General features: G+C 46.9%; 1 protein-coding gene across 1 annotated transcript in view; it reads left to right on the top strand.

Moving 5' to 3' along the window:
* The window catches only part of LOC115555802 (ephrin type-B receptor 1), a 49,421-nt gene that overhangs the window by 6,744 nt on the left and 16,334 nt on the right, over window positions 1-26,343 (top strand). Inside the window, exons 2-13 of the mRNA XM_030372836.1 lie at window positions 5,481-5,545; window positions 6,501-6,788; window positions 8,388-8,606; window positions 8,907-9,087; window positions 15,166-15,321; window positions 17,399-17,661; window positions 19,580-19,655; window positions 20,901-21,025; window positions 24,293-24,455; window positions 24,786-24,891; window positions 25,017-25,078; window positions 25,732-25,929. Coding sequence (XP_030228696.1) covers window positions 5,481-5,545; window positions 6,501-6,788; window positions 8,388-8,606; window positions 8,907-9,087; window positions 15,166-15,321; window positions 17,399-17,661; window positions 19,580-19,655; window positions 20,901-21,025; window positions 24,293-24,455; window positions 24,786-24,891; window positions 25,017-25,078; window positions 25,732-25,929 — 1,902 coding nt within the window. The remainder of the gene's footprint in view (window positions 1-5,480; window positions 5,546-6,500; window positions 6,789-8,387; window positions 8,607-8,906; window positions 9,088-15,165; window positions 15,322-17,398; window positions 17,662-19,579; window positions 19,656-20,900; window positions 21,026-24,292; window positions 24,456-24,785; window positions 24,892-25,016; window positions 25,079-25,731; window positions 25,930-26,343) is intronic.

Here is a 26,343-nt window from a genome sequence, read left to right as displayed (position 1 = left end):
ACTTGAATCATTTATTTTGTTGCGTAATTCAGTTGTCATTGATTCATTCCAGCCTGCATTGAAAGTGTGCATCCTACATGCTCCTCCAACAAAATGTTCTCTTTGTCACTTACACACGATCCCGTTGGAGCCTAAGTCCGATTTTGGTAACATATTATAGTAACATCCAGTCATATCTTGAAGTAGACTAGTGGCCCTTCACCTTTTCCTTAAATAAGCAAACCCCTGTGTCTCGTCAGGCCAGTTTCCCAGCCTGTGTCTGTCCCCGTAGCAGTCCCACATTAAATGCCTCGTAGCAAACACTCTTTTGAAAAAACATACAACACAAGCAAACAGATATACCTCCTTTTCAGTCAGGAGATACTGCAGGAACATCCTGCTGACGTTTGCTTCCCAGCAGCACTAGGGGAAGGAGACTACTTAATGGCGGCATGGCGAAGAGAGGCTGGTGCTGGGAACAGAGCTGAAATTCAGGGCCAGCTGAAATGCTGTTCTCTAACCCTAACCCTAACCCACATCTATGCTTTAATCGTACACCTCTATGTGCAGTTAGTCTTGCAATAAGCAACGACTACTTTGTTTGTACACAATATAATGTCCACAGACAATTTTAATAATTTTGTAAAAAATGTGCCCCTTCATTTATATCTCGAGACATTGCTGAGTTTATGTTAAAAAACATATCCATCCATATTTTTACCACAATCACAGCGTAGCTTGTGCATCTATACATCCCCTGGTTCCGCCAGGGGCCTTGTTGAGGTGTGAAAACAAAGAGTTTGTCTCTGAGGGTTTTGTGTGTGCGGTTTGGGCTGTGCACTTGTGTGTGTGTGTTTGTGTGTGCACATGTCTTTAGAGACAGGAGACGCCAATTTATTGTTCGCCTCCGTCCAGAAAACAAGACTTTCTCACTCCTTAGTTCTAAAGATAGAGGAGCCAGTGTTTGTTTTGTTTTCTAATATTGTCAGACCCGCACTCCAAGAGGGAGTACGTTGTCATTTTTTATTTCATTTCAGGAACTTCAAGTCCCTCAGGTCTGGAGACACCATATGTTGCATTTTATTAATAGTGACATACGCCCCCCAATGCAAGACCATTCTTCTTCCAAAAATCCACGCAATGTATCAGGTTTCTTGTGAGACAATATCCTGAAATAGTGTAATGGTTCTCTGTTTGAAAAATAAATAGCTTGTGTGTGTGTGTGTGTGTGTGTGTGTGTGTGTGTGTGTGTGTGTGTGTGTGTGTGTGTGTGTGTGTGTGTGTGTGTGTGTGTGTGTGTGTGTGTGTGTGTGTGTGTGTGTGTGTGTGTTTGTGCGTGTATTAAAAAAAGACTGACACAGTTAAGTGCTGATGTGTGACAGCTTGCTGGTGCTCTTTCGGGGCCCGCCACACCCCACAACACGTCAACAAGCAGGAGGGAACACACCGCCTCAAAGCTTGTTCCCGTTCAGATGGAGGAGGTCTTTAACTAAAACCTCTTCTACAAAATATGTTCAGTCTCTCAGGTTGTTGCCACTGTTGTAGAATGTAGATAACACAGACCATGTTTTTTTTGAAGCTGGGTACTACTTTTGGCCATAATTAGAAGTGCAATATTACAAATAGTATATTTAGTAAATTGTATTAATGAGCACGTATGGGTTAAGCGTTTTGCTCAGGATGCAGACAGATCAACCCAGTTTCAAGCGATTTCGTGGTCATGCTCACTATATTAATCGATTGAATCAAAGCGCGATTGTCCGACTTTTCTCTTGCTACGCAGAACGAAATGTTAAACCAGTTATTTTGTGTGGGAGCGTTTCTCTGACTTTTTCGTGCTAAACAGAACGACATTCAATAACCTTCATAACCTTACAGTGGTTTCTGTCCACCTTAACTCACTCACATCTATATCGATAGTGTATCCCCGAAACGGGCTGGTCATGAGCCCATCCTCAACTCCTGGTGTAATCCTAGTTGCATGGTTGAGTCTGCTTTTTTGTGCTGATACAAAGTGTGTGTGCAGAGCGCTGAGTGGGCTGGTTCCAGGCACCATGGTCAGCCCTCTCTTCAGCCCTTTATTGTTTTAACATGGGGACGTCTGAATTGCTGAATACGTTCTCCTAAGCTAGCATCAGCCTGTTGTGAGTTTACTCTGGATAAATCCTCAACTCTTTAGTAAAAGTCAAAAGTCACAAAGTTAGGTTTCTCACTTGATTGCATGTTGGAATAAGGTGATTTTCAGAAACTAGAGCATGACTAACTCGAACTGACACATAATCCATCAGAGTTATGCACACTTTCACGATTATCACCGATTTCCTTGACTTCTAAAACTGCTTAAATTGGATTCAAATACTCGTTCTGAAGGGTAATTGAGGTCGGCCAACATTTATCGTGCACTTGCAGTTTCTCACTGCGCCATGAGTGCTCCATTTTTAGCATATGTTGCTGTGGTGGGACTCAAATTCCCCATGTTAGACAGTTTGTGCTGAACCCCATACATGCTCTGTGGGAGCAGACTGCACTGTGTGCGTGTGTGTGTGCGTGTGTGTGTGTGTGTTTACAAGTGCATGCGTGTGTGTGTGTGCGTGCGTGGGGTGGACCATATGCACATATGTATGATCTGATATGTGTGTCTTTGCTGCTGTGTGAATTGTGCTGCCGACTGTGTTTTGCATTTTGTGATGCTATGAAGTGCTGCTCCAATAGCTGATTGGTCGACAACTGTCTCTGCAGGAGGTATGGTGTTGAAAAGAGAATGTGTGTGTGTGTGTGTGTGTGTGTGTGTGTGTGTGTGTGTGTGTGTGTGTGTGTGTGTGTGTGTGTGTGTGTGTGTGTGTGTGTGTGTGTGTGTGTGTGTGTGTGTGTGTGGGGGGGGGTGTGGGGGGGTGTGTGAGTGTGTGTGAGTATGTGTGTACCAATGTGGAAACCGACTTGGGTTTCCATGCCAATACCCTCTTAACCACCTGCAGTGTGACACCTAATTCTTTCCTTCTTTCTTTCACAAAGCTTTACACAGATGTATTGACCAGCCACACACACACACACACACACACACACACACACACACACACACACACACACACACACACACACACACACACACACACACACACACACACACACACACACACACACACACACACACACACTTAACAGATCCAAACTAAATTGCATTCTGTGAAGGGTAGACCAATCTGTAGGGAAAACGCTCAGCCAATTAAAACTATGAACCTACCTTGCTTATCAGTCAACTACATGCACAGAATTCTCATGCACAGGCTGATTCTCTAACACACACACACACACTCACACACACACTTGCATGTAACCATAAGACAGGTCCTAAATCAGTATCTGGGATAGAAATAGCTTTATGGGTCCCATGGGGCCAACAATGGTCCCCCTAACTGCCCCTTTGACTGCTCCAATATGGAATAGATGTACCTGCTGTTTCCTGCTCCTTAATGGGGAATTGGTTCCGTTCAGCTGCTAGTAATCATTCTCAGCGGTGCGTGCAGGGTGAGGGGAGAGAGCACCACAGCTCTGCACTCTCCCATATGTCAAAGAGAATCAGGCTGATTGGTGAACACACGTTATCTCACGTGGGATGGGGGGGGGGGACGGCCTGTTGACATCGTGACCCCACCTTCTCCAGTCGCTGCATGCTAATGAGGACGAGTAGGTCTGTGCTGATAAGATGCTGTACTCCTTTGTACTGAATGCACCACTCCTGACTGGAGTAATTGGTGGAGATATGAGGCATCAAATTAGTATTCTCGTTATTATTCTCATTGATTTCACAGCTCAGTCCTGCTGCCCACATATCTGATAATTACATTTTGGATATGTTATGCCTTCGATGTGTATTTTTTTTGTCGCAGTGCCACTCACATTTGACTTGATGTTGGTCACGTTCCTCGAGCGATGCAATGTTCCGTCATTTTGTGGGTGCGTTGCGTTGTTTATTTTTTTCTCCAAAAATGTATTTATTAAATTTTTTTATTTGTCATTCTGGTTTTGGAATCTGGACTCAGGGTTGTGTCCTGAACCGCACAACAAATGTATTTTCAATCGACAGATCATGCAATGTTGATTGCAAATTGCGTCACACACACGAAAAATGTAATCGGACATCCTCCAGGAATAGCCTGTGAGTCATGGTCACCCCAGGGACCCGGGCGGTGTCTGAGGTTTGGCCCTAATGAGGGCCTTCCTGTCACCTGAAACGAGAACCCAAGGTGAAGGGGGAGGAAAGAAGGAGAACGAGGAACGCCACTAAAGTATGTGACGTGCGTGAGGGGGGAGGGATGTGAGAAGAGGAGGAGGAGGAGGAGGAGGAGGAGGAGGAGGAGGAGGAGGAGGAGGGATAATGAGAGACGGGCCGATGGAATGAGAGCGTGCAGCAGGATGAGAGTGTTGAGTATCAAGGGGGTTGTTCGCCCGCCGCTGGCTGCTGGCGTGATGTTCTCCTCTTCCCGTGTTGTCCTACAAAGGAGCTCGCTGCATCGGGGTCGGGCGCTGTCACTGGCTCAGCCTCATTTGTATCTCAGCCTTCACAGTCACAGCCAAAGTGGTTCAGGACAGGAGTGACACTTAGCTTTCCTACGCCCACGGTTATTTTGTCCTCGGAGCGGTATCAACACCGTTTGTTAGAAGGCATCGTTTAAAATGAACGGCCATCTGAGAAGCAACATTGTTTTTAAATAGGAATCCAATTTTGCCCCCGTTTAATGACTTCATATTGATTTCTGTAACCTCCACTCATCCCAAAGCACATAGTGTGTGTGTGTGTGTGTGTGTGTGTGTGTGTGTGTGTGTGTGTGTGTGTGTGTGTGTGTGTGTGTGTGTGTGTGTGTGTGTGTGTGTGTGTGTGTGTGTGTGTGTGTGTGTGTGTGTGTGGGAGGGTTATGAAACCTCATCTACTACCAGTTCTATGTTTATATTAGCTATTAAGGATACGATCTGATAGCCCAGCATTCTTTCATGTCAGGGGCAAACCTTTCAGCTTCTGTTTGTCTCCAATCTTTGCCTTCAATAGTAGCACCTTTAAAAAAACTGGTAGTACTGTTGTCAGCTTGTATTCTGCCAGCTGTTAGCTTAGGCCCCTTCCCTGGCATCTTAGATGTGCCTACTTAACACCATAACGTACACTGTCAGCATCTCAGCCAGTTGTTACATCTTAATCAGTGTCATGTTTGTGAAAGGGGCTCCAGTTTACGACTTGCTTTCATCGTTAGCTTTGTTTAAAGTTGTTTACTAAAACCAGAGACCCTGTTTGATTGGCAATCAACCGTCAAAAATGTTGAACATGAACATGAAAAGGGAAAGGAACGGTATAATTAGCATTAAATCAAGCGTGTCAGGCCAACGCTGTGTCGGGCCAACGTTGTAGCAGACAGCGTATGTTTCCATGCCTCTTTGGCATCTCTCTTGCTTTCCCTCTCCCTGATGGTTCTAATAGTTTTTGTTTCTCTCTGTCTCTCTCTCTCTAACAGAGACAGTGATGGATACAAGGACAGCAACAGCTGAGCTTGGCTGGATATCGTTTCCTGCCAACGGGGTAAGAACAATGTACAGGTGTGTGTGTGGGTGTGTGGGTGTGTGTGGGTGTGTGTGCACGTACAACCCTCCCCTCAGGCAGAGGTTTGACTACACCTTACAGGCTCAATTAACTGTCACTGTCAACTCTTAATTACATCGCCACGGTGACACCAATGAACTGCTGTTCGTGGAGAACAGAAAGAAATAGAAGACTAAAGAACACGTTTGAACTGCAGCAAGGGAATGTGAGGATAGAATGGGTAGAATCTCCTGTTTATAGGTCTATTTTAGGTCTAATGTCTGTGTGTGTGTGTGTGTGTGTGTGTGTGTGTGGGTGTGGGTGTGGGTGTGGGGGGGGGGGGGGGGGGGGGGGGGGGGGGGGGGGGGGGGGGGGGGGGGGGGGGGGGGGGGGGGGGGGGGGGGGGGGGGGGGGGGGGGGGGGGGGGGGGGGGGGGGGGGGGTGGGGGGGGGGGGGGGGGGGGGGGGGGGGGGGGGGGAGGTGAGTGTGGGAGATGTTTTGAGATGGGCTACAGCCTTTAATTGGGATAAATATGTTTATCCACTGCTGCAGCACAGATGCAGAGATTAATTAGGAGCCATGGAGGGACAGAGAGAGTGGCAGATATGGGGGGGGGGTAGCTTAGTCATGCCCGTATTAACTCATTCATCACTCTAGACCTCTCCTCTTCCCTCCTCCCTCCTCTTCCCTCCTTTCTCCTCTTTCATCCGCCAACCGTCTCCTCCACCACCACCACCACCACCACCACCACCACCACCACCACCACCACCACCACCACCACCTCCACCACCACCACCACCACCACCACCCCCACCACCACCACCACCACCACCACCACCACCTCCACCACCACCACCACCACCACCACCTGTCCACCACCACCACCACCACCACCACCCCCCCCCCCCCCCCCCCCCCCCCCCCCCCCCCCCCCCCCTCGACACTCTGACCACAGTGGGAGGAGGTGAGCGGCTACGACGAGAACCTCAACACCATCCGCACGTACCAGGTGTGCAACGTGTTCGAGCCCAGCCAGAACAACTGGCTGCTCACCACCTACGTGGACCGGCGGGCGGCCCAGCGCGTCTACGTGGAGATCCGCTTCACCGTGCGCGACTGCGCCTCCATCCCCAGCGTGCTGGGCTCCTGCAAGGAGACCTTCAATCTGTACTACCTGGAGTCCGACCACTCGCTGTCGGAGGGCCGCGGCGTCGAGTACTGGACCACCGCACCCTTCCTGAAGGTATCACCCGTCTGGACCTCCAGGAATTCGAGTTTATTTTTCCCAAAGGATAATCCGCAATCTTTGCTCACCCCACTTGGCAACACGACAATAAGGCCCAATCCCATTTCTACCCCTCACCCCTCCCCCTTGTTTTGAAGGGGTAAGGGGAAAGGGGGAGGGGGGAGGGGTAAGGGGAAAGGGTAAGGGGTAGAAATGGGATTGGGCCTTAATAAATCAGAGAGAGAGAGAACCGGTTAGTCAACATGAACACGATTACCTTAGGGTTTACATGAACACCACTCGTTCACATGAACACCATTACTAAATAATTGCTTGAACATTAGTTAACTATTAATTAACCGAGTTGAAACAGTGTTTCTGTACTATTTGACTTCACATCACATCACTTCATCAATACTACTGAAACTAGGAGTCATGGCTGATTATAAGTCCATTTCCCAAGTGTACAAAATATAATTTGTAACAGTTGTGTGACAGATCTGTAAAAACAGCCAAATGTCCAAAAAATGTGCTAGATTAACTAGATAATAGCAGCTGACGGACAGACAGACACAGAGTGCTGACCCTGTAGTTAACATCAGTGGAAAGAGGTATTAAGAACCAGACAAATGGAGAGTTTAGCCAACAGGGAAACAATACAGTACCTAGAAAGCTTAGGCAAATGGTTGTCACGTACACAATGGCCCGGTTAAAGAGACTGAGCACAAAGAAATACCAACCACAGGCACAACACACAATACAAGTGGTGCAGGTTGTGTGGCGAGTGACAAACCTTGGCTCAGATTTAAACCCGTCAGAGTCAGCAATTGCAATAAACGGCGCCGTTTCCCGCCTGGTTTCCAAGAATAGCCGGCGCAATTCAGGAGCGTTACATTGAGTGAGTTTATGAGGAAGGCAGCCGGGGGTGGGACGGATGTGTCTCTCGGGATTGCCTCACGCACCCCAATGTTTTATAGTCTGCCCACTTGTGTTTCTCAGAAGGCAACTCTTTTAGCTGATGTCCTGGAACCACCATCCTCTCAGAGGCTCTGGACCACTTACTGCCTCCACCAATCACAAGCCCAGGGAGTAGATAAGCATCAGGAACCATGGAGGCAGTGGGAACATAGAATGCATCCAGATGGGTGTCACACAGTGGGGAAGAGCTTATCAACCGACGATTATAAAGTAAAAATATAATGAGTTAGGGCTCGGTATGGATTTGGAACAACCAATCAAGAACAAGGTGGTAAGAAAATAAATGAACTGGAGAAGGCAAAAGAGATAAGATAAGAAAAACGTGACCGGAATCCGTCTTTGACAAGGCAGGTTCAATTTACACGAAATAAATACATACAAGACAGAGACAGTCCAAAACAATGACAACAAATGAATGCAAAATAATGCAAGCAGTGCAAAGAGATGACTAAATGGAGTGGATGTTTTGCCTACTTGTGACTGTTCAGCGTGGTGATGGCAGTGGGGAGAACATGCATCAACACAACAAGATGGAAGTGCCATGAACTATGATTGAGCAGATATGCTGCTCTCCCTCTTAAAGTCTCCTTCCCGCCCCGCCCAACCCCACACCCTCCGTGCCCCCCCTCTCCGTCCCAGGTGGACACCATCGCCGCCGACGAGAGCTTCTCCCAGGTGGACTTCGGGGGCCGGCTGATGAAGGTGAACACCGAGGTGCGGAGCTTCGGCCCACTGTCCCGGGGCCGGGGGTTCCACCTGGCCTTCCAGGACCTGGGGGCCTGCATGTCCCTCCTGGCCGTCCGCGTCTTCTACAAGAAGTGTCCCAGCGTGGTGCAGAACTTTGCGTTCTTCCCTGAGGTACGTGAGGTCTATGAAACGAAGCAGGAGGACAGAACCACGTGTGACGTTACCCCACTCCTTTGAAGAGATATTAACTATGTTCTATGTTCTGTCAAGGAGTGTAAATCGTTATGTTATTCACAAGTTATAGACTAGGGTGACTGGCATACAGTTAAATACAATCTAAATGAAAAGTAAAAGTAAAACTTACTGTTATTGTGTTTGCAATGAAACCCTGCATGCATACAGAGCATCAATGCAAACACATGACTTCGTCGTTGATTATTTATCGATCATCGTCCCCCCGGACCCGTGCAGACGCTGACGGGGGCGGAGTCGACCTCGCTGGTCATCGCGCGGGGCAGCTGCATCGCCAGCGCGGAGGAGCTGGACGTGCCCATCAAGCTGTACTGCAACGGGGACGGCGAGTGGATGGTGCCCATCGGGAGCTGCAGCTGCAAGGCCGGCTACGAGCCCGACAAGGCCAACGTCTGCCAAGGTGGGGGAGCGGGGGGGGGTGTGTGTGTGTGTCTTTGTGTGTGTGTGCATTTGTGTGTGTGTGTGTGTGTGTGTGTGTGTGTGTGTGTGTGTGTGTGTGTGTGGATTTGTGTGTGTGTGCGTGTGTGTGTGTGTGTGTGTGTCTTTGTGTGTGCATGTGTTTGGGTGTGTGTGTGTGTGTGTGTGTGTGTGTGTGTGTGTGTGTCTTTGTGTGTGTTTGTGTGTGTGTGTGTGTATTTGTATGTCTATGTGTGTGTGTGTGTGTGTGTGTCTGTGCCAGGAGTATAGCTGTTTGTGAGTTTGCTATTTATTTTCATCCTACACGTTGAATGCCCATATTTAGCCCAAAAATTACAGGCATTTGAGTACCGTCATATTCAAATACCTGTGATGTATCATACATACACAAGCAATATCCCTGCATCAAATACGTTTACAAGAAAACAATAATGCATTTAAATATGTTCACGAGAAGCCTGAAATCCCAAAGTCCCCATGGTCCGACCTAGAGCTCCACTGCGGGTTTTACTGCCCTCTCTGTCTGTGTTCTGGCTGTTCATAAATCCAGCCAGACTAAAATAACCTGAAGCCATGTTCACATCAAAGCGAAGCTAATTTTCGCTGGTTCAATTTGAAAAGTTGAAGCAGAGTTATGTGAGCCTCCGGATGGTGTTATGAACCCAGACAGACGGCGCTGGGTTCTCCGACGTCTCTGGTACTTCCACAACCTCTCAATGGGGGAGGGGAGCGATGCAATTTGAAGGTATTCATAGTGTTGGACGCTGTGTGTATATACATGTGTGTGTGTGTTTGGTTGCATTTGTGTGCATGTGCGTGTACGTGTGTGTTTCGGTGTGTGTGTGTGTGTGTGTGTGTGTGTGCGGGTCTGTTTGTGTGTGTGTGTGTCTGTGTGTGTGTGTGTGTGTCTGTGTGCCAGTAGGGCATCTCGCTTTGTATCAAAAGAACAGCAGTGACTGTGTAAAGAGGCTGTAGGTTGTCTGTGACTTCCTGTTCTGTTTAGCTGGAAGGCTGAGCCATATGTAGGCGCTCATATTTCCACACTCCTCTTCCCTCTCTGCAACATCTATCCTTGCTTCCTTTCCTTCTTCCCTCCGTCCTACTCAGTCCCCAGAGAGTCATCCTGTGCACGTGTGTGCACGTATATGTCTGTGTGTATGCCTATATGTGTGCGAGTGAGTGTGCATCCATTGGTGATGAGATGTGTATGTTTGGGTAAATGATAAGTGAGATTGGTTCCCCACATGTTAATTTCTTTGGCGTGTTCGAGCCAGGTTACCTCGCGCAAATGAGTACCAAACTGTCACAGAGAGAGAGAGAGAGGGGGGGAGGGGAAGAGATGAAGGAAAGAGTTAGATAGAGTAGAGAAAGAGAGAGAGAGAGGCACAGTGTTCAATACAAATGCTTAGAAGAAAACAAGAGTCTCCATGATGCTGAGTTCTTATTCATCATTTCGAGCTGGAATAGCAAAATCCACTCGTCACCAACATGCATGAGCTGCAAGCAGTTGTGTTGCTCGCTGCTGCAGGGCCGAAGCACCGCCGTGTTCCTCTTCAGAGGGATAGGGAGGCGACGGGAACAACAGCCTCATGCACTCAGTTTTGCAGTCGCAGATTTGTCCCTGAGGGGGAGTGAGACGTAGAGAGCGAATGAGAGCAGGAGAGAGAGAACACGTCGTTCCGAAGCCCGCGGAGAGTGAGGTGCAGACACGGCGCCCTGCTGCTTCTCAGGTGGGTTTGGATGCTGCACTCTGGAAAAGGTCCCAGTCATTAGCAAACACGGGAGACACTGCACAGGAGCGCAAGATAAATGGACAGCTCCCAACCATCTTCCATTATAAATGACAGAGCCAACAGAGATTTGGGTACGGAAAAAAAAGCAGACATGATAAATAGCTTTGTCGCATGTGACTGGATAATGGTGTTTCTGCACTCAGCCAATGATTTAGAACAAGGTGTGAAGAATCACTGCTCCGGCATGTCTCCACCTCCTCACTCACATCACTTATTGATTATTTGACAAGAAAATCGAGTTACTGTTTGAAAAGTTGTTTGTGTGTGTGTGTGTGTGTGTGTGTGTGTGTGTGTGTGTGTAATAGGTGTGTTTTGAAGCCATGGGGTGGCGACTTTGATGCATGCATATTGGTTATAATTGTTTGCTGTAAATGGATTTCCCTTACACACATAGACAATCACACACACTCACTCACACACACATACACTCACACACACGCAAATCTGAGACGGACTAAAACCTGAGAACTACCGCATGCTGGGAAGCCACAATACTCTCTCTGAGATTAATATTGCTGGTCCCAGACACACTATTTCTCTCTCTCTCTCTCTCTCTCTCTCTCTCTCTCTCTCTCTCTCTCTCTCTCTCTCTCTCTCTCTCTCTCTCTCTCTCTCTCTCTCTCTCTCTCTCTCTCTCTCTCTCTCTGTCACACCCACACAGCCCTAGAAACAGGCCTCCAAGAACATTTAATCAGGGCCAATAAGCCCGGTTGAGAAGATCATCTGTTCCCTGTTTGGTGGATGTCTCCCCAACACTGCTGCCACACGTTCCAGTGATATTATACGTTTCACATAATTGATTGTTTTTCATTTTCTTTATAGTCCTCCCTCTTTTCAGTCTATCCATCTATCTATCTATCTATCTGTCTGTCTGTCTGTCTGTCTGTCTGTCTGTCTGTCTGTCTGTCTGTCTGTCTGTCTGTCTACATATACAGCAATGAGCAGTTCTGAATTTTTTGAAGGCTGGCATTGAAAAGGAGGTTAGCAAGATAGAGAGAGAATAGAGAATAGAATAGAATAGAATAGAGAGAGAGCGAGAGTGAGAGACTTGTCGCCATGGTGACACGCATCATGTGTACGAGTGGTTGTTGAATAAATGACCTCGGCAAGTCAAATCTACTACTCCACTCCATTCAAGAACGGAGCACACACACACACGGTGAAACTCACATACAACATTTATACCACACACCGCACTGTGTGAGGAGACGCAACCGGAAAGATCATGAGACACAAAGAGAGAGAGAATTAGAGAGAGAGAGAGAGAGAGAGAGAGAGACTTAGAAAGGTAGAGAGAAATAAAGAGTGAGTAGATAGAAAGTAGAGAGAAAGAGAAAGAAGGAGACAGTAGGGAGAGAGAGAGAGAGAGGGAGAGAGAGGAAAAGTAGAGAGATAAAGGGAGAGAGAGTGAGAGGGAATGGGAGACTTATAGAGATAGAGAAAGACAGAGAGAGAGAGTAAATTAGAGATTTATTATGGTTACAATGGTGCCAATACATTTCACATAACCATATCATCATCTAACTAGAAAATGCAATTCCTGCGGAAATTGTGGTGAGTGCTGTAGTGCAAAGTGAGTTCATATTTTAATAAAGCCAGATAGATTAAGACATAAAGAAACGTTAAATGGCTTAAACCAAGTGAAGGGATTTGAACAAAAGTCCAAAAGTCTAAATGGAGTAAACAATGTTAACATGCACACTATTTAAGAAAATGTAAATGGTTGGAAATAAGTAAAGTGACAGCTGAAGGAAATGAAGGAAAGCTGAACACACACACACACACACACACACACACACACACACACACACACACACACACACACACACACACACACACACACACACACACACACACACACACACACACACACACACACACACACACACACACACACACACACACACACACACACACACACACACACACACACTGTGTGTGTGTGTGTCTTTAAGAGAATAGCGAGCAGGTGCGTGATTAAAAATAGCCCAATCTGGCAACACTGCCTGAACGTCCTCCAAAAGTAGCCCAATCTGGCGGGGAAAACCGCCCAATCTGGCAACACTGCTTAACGTCCTCACGCACTGCACCGGCGTCAACGCAAATCAATGAGACCAACCGAAAACGAAGCCGGTATGGAACTAAAACTGTGATTCTGAATAAAGTATAAATTATATCGAAATTCCGTTTGGATATTATTGAAGATACAAGTGTGTAGATTTGTTAAATGGTTTGAACGAACGTAAACTGTTGAAATTTGACCGAGTTACGACGTCTTACGTAATTTGAATATCAGAATGGGCAGACGGCTTCAATGGAACCAACTGTAGAATATGACAGTTTGAAACTAGAACTGTGATTCTGAAGAAAGTTTAAATGATATCGAAATTCCGTTTCGATATTATTGAAGACACAAGTGTGTAGATCTTTTAAATGTGTTGAACGAAGATAAACGGTTGAAAATGTATTTAGTTACGTCTGATGTACCAAACTGAACAGTTTGAAGTACAATAATATCCAAACGGAATTACCTCAAACTGAACAGTTTGAAGTACATGGGAGTACATGGGATTCATTCAAAGATTATATTTTAAAAGTAGAAAAAAGTATCTTAAATAGTATTTGGATGGAGTCTCTAGGTGAAAAATTGAGGAAGGAGATAGGTTCCAAAATTTGTAGAGAATAATAAAGAAAGAAAGAATAAAACTTATGAAGAACAGTAGTTGAGCGCTGCATGCAGCACTCACCTAATAAGCCCACTGATTCCTCAGTCAATTTATCAAAGAATACGTTTTTTATAAAAAAATACGTTTTTTATATTAAATTAGTTTTACTTTAAGTGAGGATTACAGGCGGATTACCTGAATCAGGGAAGATAGGCCCTGATTGGTTAGATATATGTGCTCCCAAAAGCAAAAATATGTGGGTTTGGGTTTGGATGAGTTTACACTGTTGAAGTACGCATTGCTGTTCTGCTGCTTAAACAGGACGAGATGAGATACATGAATGAATAATCATCCACAGAACTCAATAATCACAGTGAAGATCTTCTCCGTCACTCCTAATTGTAGCCCCTGGGTAATCAACTACCAGGATGCGCTGAAATGTGAATTACTGGATCTTAAAATCCAATGACATACGGAGCATTATGGAAACTGTGTATGTGAAGCGCCTGATATGACTAAGGTCTGAAGTAGTTCCGGTTGATAAGATAGATAAAAAAGTAGATTTATTTTCCAGGACATGTTTAATAGTAATACTGTTTTCCTTTGAGATGTCACCTTTCCTCTAGGTCTTCCATATCATACTAATGAATAACACAAGTAGAATGTAAACAACTAAATGAGTGTTTCAGGATTGTCCAAGTCTTTGTCCGTGAACATTGACACTATCCTGTCCGAAAGCAAAACCGTTTGCTTCTATGCCGTCAAAAATAGTCAATGGCCGTTTATGCTTACGTGTTTCACAGTATTCATTTTCTTGGATATTTTTTAGAGCTGTCAGTTAAACGCGTTATTAGCGGCGTTAACGCAAACCAATTTTAACGGCGTTAGATTTTTTATCGCGCGATTAACGCAATTATTATTTTTGGCTCAAAACAAAGAAGCAGTAGCCCGACTGCTATGTTCAAATGACATTTGTTCAAAGCAGTCGTTTAATTGCACTATAGGCTCTTTTTTTGTATCGTCCTGTTTTGATCAATGTTGTTATCAATAAAAAATCATTTGCACAAGGCAAGCCGATGCACTTCACCATGTTGATAAGAGAATTAAAATGAGAAGAATTATGGGACAAAAAAATCAAGGGATATTTAGCATAGAAAAATAATTTGTGATTAATTGCGATTAATCGTGAGTTAACTATGACATTAATGCGATTAATCACGATTAAATATTTTAATCGCTTGACAGCTCTAATATTTTTTAATTTGAAATGATTTATTGTTGTTCCCTTTGTGTCAGACGAAAATCTCCGGGTGGCGTTTGGGTATAGTGAAAAAAAACGAAATCTATAATCACAGTAAAACACTGTACAACTGAGCATTGAATATCAATAGCGCGTAAACCATCAGTCTCTCCGTCTCGGCAGTCAAACACCACGGGGGAGACTTGGCTAGTGGAAGTTAAATTAAATAAATGTTTTTAAAAACAATTCCAGGGTTCCCATCGTCCTCCACACTGTGGGCCCTTGGTAGTGATAAGGGTTGGTGCGCTGGCCGTTATATTGTTATTGTAATAACCCCCCCCCCCCCCGTCTTGTCTTCACAGCGTGTCCTCAGGGCACCTTCAAGTCCTTCCAGGGGGCCGGGCTGTGCCAGCAGTGCCCGCCCAACAGCCTCTCCACTGCCGAGGCCGCCACACTCTGCGGCTGTCGCAACGGCTATTACCGTGGCGACGTGGACAAGCCGGAGGACACCTGCACCAGTGAGTCGCTTTGTGTGTTCGTTTGTGTGTGTGTGTGTGTGCGTGTGTGTGTCACTTCATTCTGTGTCATCCTGTCTCTCTGCATTAATGTCTCTGGGTCGCCGTCTCTCCCTGCCTCTTGATATGTCTCTCTCTCTGTCTCTCGCTCTGTCTCTCTTTCTTTCGGTCTCTCTCCCTCTCGCTCGATCTCTCTCTCTGTCCCTTTCTCTCTCTCTCTCTCTCTCTGTCTCTGTCTCTGTCTCTCTCCCTCTCTCTCTCTCTCTCTCTCTCTCTCTGTCCCTTTCTCTCGCTCTCTATCTCTCTCTGTCTCTCTCTCTCTCTCTCTCTCTCTCTCTCTCTCTCTCTCTCTCTCTCTCTCTCTCTCTCTCTCTCTCTCTCTCTCTCCCTCTCTGTTTGCTGTACCATAGTCTCACCCTCATTCGACATGGTCCAAAATGATGCTGTTTAACTTACTCAGTGTGTGTGTGTGTGTGTGTGTGTGCGTGCATGTGTGTGTGACTAAGGGGCTTTGCCATTGGTAGGTGGAGGGATTACAAGCACGGACCTCAGAGCCATGCTGGCAGAGAGCTCGCTAACACAAAACCAGAACATTTGCCGGTTCAATGTGGTTTCTATTTGCTACGCAGCTGCTCCAACAAGGAGTCTTTGGACGTATCTAGGTTAACGCCATGGATCACTGTCCCTCAGTATGGCGAGAATCCTCCAGGAGTTCAAATATGCATATTCCTGCATGTGTGTTGTGTCATATTGTTGAGGTGAGCTGCATGCAATAGCTTATAATGGAAGGAAGGGGGGAGCTAAGAAAAACACTTGTTCATTCATAGAGGTGTCAACGCTGATTTAGATTCATGAATGGAGCCTCTGTGAGACAATGACCTAGAAAATAAATGCATTTATTTGTGGGGGAAAATAAGAGTGTTCCCTCTAAAAGCAGAGAACCAGATCCAAATCTATTGCCAGCAGTTGTGTGATTCGCACTCTGCTCTTTATGATTAATAATTTGCATCGTCGAAGTCGTTTGAATAGGAAACAGGAAAATAATCCAAATCATGAATCAGATTGACACATCATGCCGTGAACTTTTTATTGTTTTAATGAAGCCATAAAGAAAAGGCTCTGCATACTTACATCATTATTCATCGCGGAACTATCTACGAAGACACGCGTGCATTAATGGTGTCCTAGAAGCAGGTTTGCATGTAAGGGAGAGGGTGTACAAGGCTCAAATGAATTACAAGGATAGCTTGTATGGTTTCTACTGTGGTCTTTGATGTAGAACACACAACACTTTTGAGTGTAGTGTGTAGTATATTGTACAGTGTAGTGAAGAAATCATTTTTGATAAAAAAGATATCTGCGGAAATATCAGTAATGTGAATGTAAATTGAAACGCCTGCATTATATGCCCTGTATTTTATCTCCCATATTATACACTTAACAGATAACAATACGTGATTATTTTGCAATGAGGGAGGTATAAATACATGTATTTTCTTTGAAGAGGAAACACAGAGGTGAACTGTGAGATGAGACTTTAATTGACTGGCCTGAGACTTCCCAGGAGCTCTGGGCTCACTCTTTAGTTGTCGGACAAAAAAACTTCGAATGAATGAACACCTAAGAAGAAGAGGCAGATTATTTTCCTAGGGATGAAGGCTTCTGTGGGGGGGGGGGCAAATCCAGGCGCTAGACTTTTTATCGGCTATCTATCGCTGGGCTCTCGCTAACTGATGGCATTATCACCGAACATCATAACCCAGCCCAGGACGTCTCATTAAAATACACCCCCCATCAACCAGTATCCCCGCTGACTAGGGATATAACCTCGTCCTGCTGGTCCCGGGGGGGCCGGGGGCGGGGTGGGGTCTGACACTACTCCACAAGACAGACTTCACATCCTAATTACAGTCTCTCTATCTTCCTTTGTTCCTCATTCCCAATTCTCTCTCTTCTACCTCCTCTCCCTCCCATCCATCTCCATTTTCACCCAATCCTCCCTCCCTACCGGATCTCTCTCTCTCTCTCTCTCTCTCTCTCTCTCTCTCTCTCTCTCTCTCCCTCCTCCCTCTCCCTCCAGGCGTCCCCTCCGCCCCCCGTAACCTCGTCTCGGTCGTCAACGAGACCTCGGTGGTCCTGGAGTGGAGCCCGCCGCGCGACACGGGTCACCGCGGCGACCTGGTCTACAACGTGCTGTGCCGCCGCTGCCACAGCAGCGAGCGGCGGACGTGCCAGTCCTGTGAGGACAGCGTGGCGTTCTCCCCGGGCCGGCGGGGGCTGAGGGGGGACCACGTGGAGATCAGCAAGCTGAGGGCCCACACGGCGTACACCTTCGACGTGCAGGTCAGGACCCCGAGGGCCACAGAGCCGCCTCCAGCCATTAACATAAAACCGACGTGTGTGTGTGTGTGTGTGTGTGTGTGTGCGATACATGCATGTGTGTGTGTGTGTGTGTGTGTGTGGTACATGCGTGTGTGTGTGTGTGCGGTTCTTGCATGTGTGAGTGTCTGTCTGTGTGTGTGTCTGTGCGCACGTGTGTGTGTGTGTCTGTGGTCCATGCATGAGTTTGTGCAGGGCAGTGTATTGTGGTGCAGTGTGTGTATTTGTCACATGTACAAAGTTCAAAGTTCAAAGTTCAAAGTACTTTATTTGTCATTGCCATAAAGACAACGAGACAGTAGAGGCAACCAGACTTACACAGCTAAATAATAATAAATAACAATTGATAAATAGATTCATAAATATCATGCATAAAATAATAATAAAATAATAAAAGCAATATATCTCTATATCTCCATATTAAGGTGCATCAAGTCTTAGAGTGCAGTCCATGGGGGGCAGGGAGGGCTGGGCCGGGGGGATAACCCGTGGGGGCGGGGGGAGATGAAGGGGGGTGGGGAGTGGGGTGGTCAAGCTGTTGAGGAGCCTTATTGCACAGGGATAGAAGCTCTTTGCCATCCTGGAGGTGCGTGCCTTTTTTGATCTGAACCTTTTCCCTGACGGGAGTAACAGGAACAGATGATGGGCAGGATGAGAAGGGTCTGTGAGGATGCGTTTAGAGCGCTGCAGGCAACGGGAGGAGGAGATGTACACTAGAGTTTTAGAGTTTGTTGCATTTACCACGCACGCACGCACACGCACACACACGCACACGTTGGTTTTATGTTACTTATCCAGTGTACGGCTCGATGGTTGTATTGATGCATGGGCGGTGCAGTCCGCGTCCTGCATGTTAACAGCGTATGCTAAGAGAATGAGCTTTAGCTAGGAACAATGTGAACAATTACTACGACAGGGAGTGATTCACAATGTCACTTGCTGGACCATTGCCAGTCACCTCCATCTTTGATAATTTAATAAGCGATTCTGACTTGCAGGGTGGATGTTCCTACCATAGTTGTTATAATATAAGTAATATAATAATAATACTGTGTTCCACACCCAGCTGAAGCGTCTGGCTTTTGGTCCACAAGCAATCTCTAGGCATCCTTTAACCAGATGCATTGACACCTAAATGACTTGGATCTCTCTTCATGTCTCTTCAAGACATAGCCTGCTTGATGACAAATAGTGAATACATGTAGAGTAACAGATGGCAAAATGAGCAAGTACATACAATAATTTATCATAGAAATATTATCAATTATACAAACCAACAAACAGCAACAAACAAGCTAATGTATGCTGTTGCTTGTAGCTTCATGACAGAAGGGCTCCTGCTCCGCTGTGGTTCAGGTCCCCACTGCATTCCCTTTGTAGGGCACGTTATCCATCATAATCAATTCAGCCGGGAAGACCGGCTAGAGTTTACTGCATCTTGTTTGATCTAAGGGAAGGGCATCACTAACTGAATACTGATTCTATTTTTTAATGAATAGGAAAATGTATCTTATCTGTTTGCAAATCAAAATCACGTCATTTTTTAGCGCTAGTGCTGCTGAAAATACGACACAATAAGCGGGCGCTGACGCACAACGCACAATTTGATGCTGCTTCGGTCAAGACGAATACACCAAAAGTGATTGGTACTGCAAACATGATGATTGAACTCGTTTAGTGTCTCGAGCGTTGGAACTGAACGTCTAAACAGACACAAACACGACAGGTTCGAGCTCATGTTGTCTTCAGAGCACGCTCATTCAGTTTAACGGCACCTGAAGCCTCGGCGATCACACCGAGTGTAGCGCACGCGAGAGGCTGCGGCCTGGGGGGAGCAGGAAGTCCGATTATATGACTGACCATTAACCGCTGTGATCAACAGGCAATCAACGGGGTCTCCAACAAGAGCCCTTATCCCGCCCAGCAACTGTCCATAAACATCACCACCAACCAGGCTGGTGAGTGATTGGCTCAGGCCTCCACTTATGTGTTGATGTTTCTGTTTGTGTGGTCTGTGTGTGTGTGTGCGTGCGTGCGTGTGCGTGTGTGGATTAGTGGTGTGCCGGGGACTATAGCGCTAAAGGTAACGAGGGCAAAGAAACAAGGGTGATTTATAAAACATGTGATAAGCTTGTCATCTCTTTTCCCTCTCTCTCTCGCCCGCTCTTTCTCTCCCCCCCCCCCCCCCCCCCCCCCTCATCCTCCCTGCATCCACCCTTCATTTATTTATATATATATAATATATATATATTTTCCTTGCATCCTTCGTTTTATCTTCTCTCTCTCTCTCTCTCTCTCTCTCTCTCTCTCTCTCTCGCTCTCGCTCTCTCTCTCGCCCTTTGACAGTGTAATTCTTCCAGACTAAAAAGCGCCCGCAGTTATTGTGCCATCAATATTTTAAGCCGACAGACACAAGCGGTATTTCTAGCGGTGCTTGTGTTCAGCTTTAACGGCACTTTTTTTCTGATGGAAAACCCATCGTGTACGTCCTGAGTCGCAAGCGGCAGCGGTCCATATCAACACCATGAACATCCTTACTGTACCGACTGCTTCAAGTCTCTTTGGATAAAAGCGTCTGCTGAATGCCCTGAATGTAAATGTGAATCCAACACTTGATTGATGTCAGCGTCTGGCTTTCTTTATTTTTCTCTGTCCTAGGCAAAACTTAAATCTCAAAATCAATTCTAAGGCCCAATCCCATTTCTACCCCATACCCCTTCCCCTTACCCCTCCCCCTTGTTTTGAAGGGGTAAGGGGGAAGGGGTAGAAATAGGATTGGGCCTTAGTGTTATAAAATGCTTGCTTTGCTACTGCTATGTTGAATTGCACCGATGTTTAAAGTCGTATCGCTGTTTGCTGGCTATCCATTTGTTATTTTTTCGATTTTGATGATTGTGAACTGATTAAATGTCTGACATTTTGTATCACGTTAATGTTTGTCCTGAAAATGTGTGTCCGCTTGTCTCTAATGTGTGTTTGTCTCAAACAACAACACCACAGACGATTAGTGTGATCATCTTTTTGGATTCATCAATTTCACATTGGACTCCCACCTGTTATCCAAGCTGATGTTCATTCATCTTTGAGTATCAGGTTGATCGTTTAATGTGTGTGTGTGTGTGTGTGTGTGTGTGTGTGTGTGTGTGTGTGTGTGTGTGTGTGTGTGTGTGTGTGTGTGTGTGTGTGTGTGTGTGTTTTGTCAGCTCCCTCGCTGGTACCCATAATGCACCAGGTGAGCTCAACGAGCCGCAGTTTCTCCCTGTCATGGCCGCCCCCCGAGCAGCCGAACGGCATCATCCTCGACTACGAGATACGCTTCTACGACAAGGTAGGAACCCGTGTGTGTGTGTGTGTGTGTGTGTGTGTGTGTGTGCGCTCATGTGACTCATGATTGTTATGTTGATATTGGTGCAGATATATTCTTATGTCTGGAGACGGTGAGAATACTGTGCTTGTTTCTGCACTCCGGTAGCTCTAGATTCACGTCATAAATTATCTGCGAAAGTCATCTGGATGCACACCATATTGAAAGATAATCAAGTGCTAAATTGGTAAGGTTGATGCCACGCTTGCTGTAGTGGAGAAGTCCAATCATGAGTGTGAAGGCTGGCCCTCGTAATGGACCAGGAAAAGGTTTCTGGGGGAAATGGATTCCTAGATTGAGGTCAACTAGCTGGACAGGCTTATTTTAGTCCCCGGTCTGTCCAGGAGAGGGCCAGCCGGGCGGAGCACAAGAGACTCTCTCTCTCTCTCTCTCTCTCTCTCTCTCTCTCTCTCTCTCTCTCTCTCTCTCTCTCTCTCTCTCTCTCTCTCTCTCTCTCTCTCTCTCTCTCTCTCTCTCTCTCTCTCTCTCTCTCTCTCTCTCTCTCTCTCTCTCTCTCTCTCTCTCTCTCTCTCTCTCTCTCTCTCTCTCTCTCTCTCTCCAGCCCTCTCCCCTCTCTCTCTCCAGCCCTCTCCCCTCTCTCTCTCCAGCCCTCTCTCTCTCTCTCTCTCTCCTTGCCTGCAGTCCTTTCCTTCATCACCCACTCCTCCTGAACCCTCAATGTCCTCCTCTGCCCATTGCTCCCCCTTCATCATTATGTATTATTAGGTTTTAATAGAACAAATTAGATATGGCAGAGAGGGACAGAGTACAGCCTCCCCCTCACCCTCCACCACCTCCCCCAGAGTTCCCGCCTTACTTATCTCCGTCTGCCAGACATGCTCCCCCTCTCCTCCCAAACACACACACACACACACACACACACACACACACACACACACACACACACACACACACACACACACACACACACACACACACACACACGTATTCGGAGCAGATATTACCTGTTTAATCTCCCATTCCCCTCGGCGTTAACCCTGCTGGGTCCTCTGGCGAGCGGCGGTCTGGCCCTCCACTCACACCGACACACAGCGCACCTCGCAGCGGGGGGAGGCTGCAGCCCTGCAATCACACTGGAGGATCCTGAATGCCACACCTTACATTCAGCTGTCAGTATATTTATGTTCAACAGACCTCCTCTCGCGCTGTCGACTCGTTCCGAAATTGGGCATTTGGCCATCAATTGACATCCATTATATTTCAAATAAGTGCTCATCAGCTCCCCGAGCTCTATCTTTGTTTTTATCCTATCCAGGTGAGCTCATACCAACTGTGCTGGTGAGATAGCTCTCCCCAGTAGCGCCAACAAACAAACAAATCCACCAGTTCAGGTTGTGTGTTTACCAGCTGCTGCCCTGCTCACGAAGCCCGCTGGTAGAAGATAGTGGTGGCAATGCTAGGCAATATGCAATATATATGAATATAGAATATATATATCCCATTGTATTGGAATATATAGATATTAATATAGAATATATATATATATATATATATTCCATTGCATTGGAATATATATATATACAATATATTATATATATATTCGAATGCAATGATAATAGTTTGATTTGGTAATTTGTGGCAATATAATATAATATTTATAGACAATATGAAACGTCTCTGCAGAACACCCATCATATTCTCCCTCTGTCATCTCTTTAGCACCACACTAGCCACATCCCCTTATCTGACTGACGCAAGCTTAGCCTCAGTGTTTCCCTCTTTTCACCCTATTTCATGCCCCAGGAAACACACACGCACGCACGCACGCACCCAAGCGCGCGCACACAAAAACTACAACACGAGAGATGTGCCACACCATACCTAATATACTGCAGTGGAGATTATAAGGGGCATTAACATACTTTTATGTGTGTGTGTGTGTGTGTGTGCTTGATTGTGAGAGGGGGGTTGTGACGCATGAAATAGCGTAGGTGGAGGGAAACACCATAACCCCCCCCCACACACACACAAACACACACACACACACACACACACACACACACACTTAGCGAACACACACACACACACATACACTCACACTCACACAAACACACACTTAGCAACCACTCACACACACACACACACACGCACACCTACACACTTAACGACCCCACACACTAATCAAGGGGGAAGGAGAGGGGTTGGAGAAAGGGCAGAGGAAGAAGTAATGAGGAAGGGAAACAGAGGGAGGATGGAGGGAGAGAGAATCATTAGATTGGCTATTGTTGTTTATTTACATCCTTGTGTTGCAATCGTTTGGGCGATATTGTAGGTGAAAAGCTGAGCTAAATCGGTCTTAACAGAGCGGGTAGTGAGAGAGAGCCACAGACGGATTGTGTAGAAAGAGAGAGAGAGAGAGAGCTCAGCAGGTCACAGGTGGATGTGAAGGGAAATGGTGGATGGATAGAAGAGCAGGTCGTAGAGGAGAGGAGGAAACGCAGGAGGAAGGAGGAAGGGCAGAGCTGCAGAGACCGAGGGTGGAGCACCGAGAGACTGGAGAGGAGGAGAGGGACAAAGGCTTATCCGAGCTGCTCTGTGTGAATGAAGAGGTCACGCTGGGTTTCCATTGGCTCTGCTCTTTCCCTGCAGGTTCACACTGTGTATCCCCTGAACAAATCCAGATACAACCCTCTCTCCACGACACGGTATCCGGGTGTTCTAGCATGTGGAGCATTCAAATCATGTTACCCTTCCTCTGTTTTGGCAAGCTACAAATAATGACTTGAATATGAGTCTTATGCGAGCATAGCAATGTGTTTAATATTGGGTTCCTAATGTGAATGCATCTCCCTGTCGATGTCTCTGTCCGTCAGCTGAAAATCAACTGACGTCAGCATAACTAGAGGACCAAGCCTTCTGGCTTTTACTTAGAATCCTTAACAAGCATCTCTCGCGCTCTCTCACTTGCCCTCTCTCTCCCTCTCCCTCTCCCTCTCTCTCTCTCTACCTCTCTCTCTCTCTCCTCTCTTCTCTCTCCCTCTCTCGCTCTTCTCTCTCTTCTCTCTCTCCCTCTCTCTCTTTCTCTCTTATCTCTCCTCTCTCTCACTCTTCTCTCTCTCTCCTCTCTTCTCTCTCCCTCTCCCTCTCTCTCCTCTCTCTCGCTCTTCTCTCTCTTCTCTCTCTCCCTCTCTCTCTTTCTCTCTCATCTCTCCTCTCTCTCACTCTTCTCTCTCGCTCCTCTCTCTCTCTCTCACTCTCGCTCTCTCTCAGCTGTCGGCGGGGGTGAACAGCTCGGTGGTCCAGAGCGGGGGTCCGGGCGCGGTGCTGGAGGGTCTCCGGCCCGGGACCGGCTACCTGGTGCAGGTGAGGGCCCGCACGGTGGCCGGCTACGGAGCCTTCAGCAAGGAGATGCTGTTCCACACGCTGACCGACGGTAAGAGAGAGGAGGACCGCCGGGGGGTGGGGGGTAAGAAGAATGGGTTTGGAAGGGTGTGTGAGGGTGTGTGAGGATGTGTGAGGGTGTGTGAGGGTGTGTCTTTGTGCTTCGTATCGGTGGTTGGTCTGCTATCCAATTCTGTTGACCTTCCGATTGTAATTGTTTCCGTGTGTGTGTGTGTGTGTGTGTGTGTGTGTGTGTGTGTGTGTGTGTGTGTGTGATTTTTTTGTTTGACATTCCTGCATGGTGAATCTGTGTGTGTGTTTTTGTTTGACATGTGTGTGTGTGTGTGTGTGTGTGTGTGTGTGTGTGTGTGTGTGTGTGTAGATGAGTATAAGTCAGAGCTGGGCCAGCAGCTGTCCCTGATAGCGGGCTCTCTCGTCTGCGGAGTTGTCATCGTCTCGCTGGTGGCAATAGCGATCATATGTACCAGGTATGCACAGACGAACGCACACGCACACCCACTACACACACTCTGCACACACACGCACACACAAAAATACACACGTATCATAAGTAAACGTAATAAATAGTGATCCTTCTCCTCCTGGGCTACAGGAGAAGACAGCTGAAGGAGAGTGTGTACGGAGACAAACTCCAGCAATACACCACAGGTGGAGGTAAGAGAGAGAGAGAGAAAGAGAGGGAGAGAACGAGGGAGAGGGAGAGAACGAGAGAGTGGGAGAGAACGAGAGAGTGGGAGAGAACGGGAGAGAGAGGGAGAGAGAGAACAAGAGAACGAACGAGAACGAGAGAGCGGGACAGAGAGAGCTTGAGTTCATTATTGACTAAGCTATGAAAGGGATAATGTACAGTGCGTCCTGCTTTGTGTGCTGCCAATGGAGATTATTTTATGCTCGAGTTGACAGCCAGATATAAACTCCTGCTTTCCCCCAATTATTGACTGTCTGCTCAGTTGTCCCCACTGAAGGGCTGCTTGTGCTTCCACGTCGACGCAACACAAGGGGGTTTACGGACTCATTACGTCCTTGCGGCCCCTCCTTTTGTCCACCGCAAGGGCCTGACTTGCGCCTCCCAAAAAGTGTAGGCGAGGCGACGCAGCAGCAAGGGCTGTGATTGGTCCACTCACTAAAGTCCGACGCAGAACCAAAACAGGTTGTGCGTGGTCATTGCGTTGCGTCGACTTGGAACCACAATCAGCCCTTAAAGCTCTCGGGTCTGTCTCTCCTCTCTCATATCTATTTCCCTTACCAGCTGCTTGGTCCCTTTCCTGTGGTCCCATGCTCTCGGTTTGGTTTGTCTGTATCCTCAGAGGCCAACCTGAGGCCGGACCAGTTCAGCGGAGAGGCCCCCACCGTCACCTTCCCCACGATGTCCGACGGGCACAGCTCCCCAGGGGTCAAGATATACATCGACCCCTTCACGTACGAGGACCCCAACGAGGCCGTCCATGAGTTCGCCAAGGAAATAGACCCCAACTGCGTCAAGATAGAGGAGGTTCTCGGAGCAGGTAGGTGACACCTCCCTGTGCACTGTTCTAATGTTTGTCTCGGTGCGCGTAATGTGGTCTGGGTCATTTTTCAGTTGCAGTGTTCTTTGTTGACCTAAACAGCACTTTATTGTCCCTTGAGATCACTAAAGGCCATGATCACAGCGATGTAGGGGAGAGTGGGACACAAACTCACACATGTCGTATTTAGGTCCATTGTGTAGAATCAAGTAGCAACTAGTGGTGTGGTTGCAGATTGCAACCAACTGCATACCCCTCCCTCACCCATCCCTTTGTAACTGCCTGTGCTGGCCTATATTGTACAAGGTGCCTGAAAGGCATTTCCGTTGTGCGAAAAAGCAAAATTAATTGTAACCACACCAAGGTCGACTTTTGACATCTCTAGCCTGAGGATAGATACATTTAACCAATAAC

The sequence above is a fragment of the Gadus morhua genome, chromosome 12, assembly GCF_902167405.1.
Source record: "Gadus morhua chromosome 12, gadMor3.0, whole genome shotgun sequence".
Classification (NCBI taxonomy): Eukaryota; Metazoa; Chordata; class Actinopteri; order Gadiformes; family Gadidae; genus Gadus; species Gadus morhua.
The sequence above is the reverse complement of the archived record's forward strand: the minus strand, read 5'-3'. Positions and strand labels throughout refer to the sequence as shown.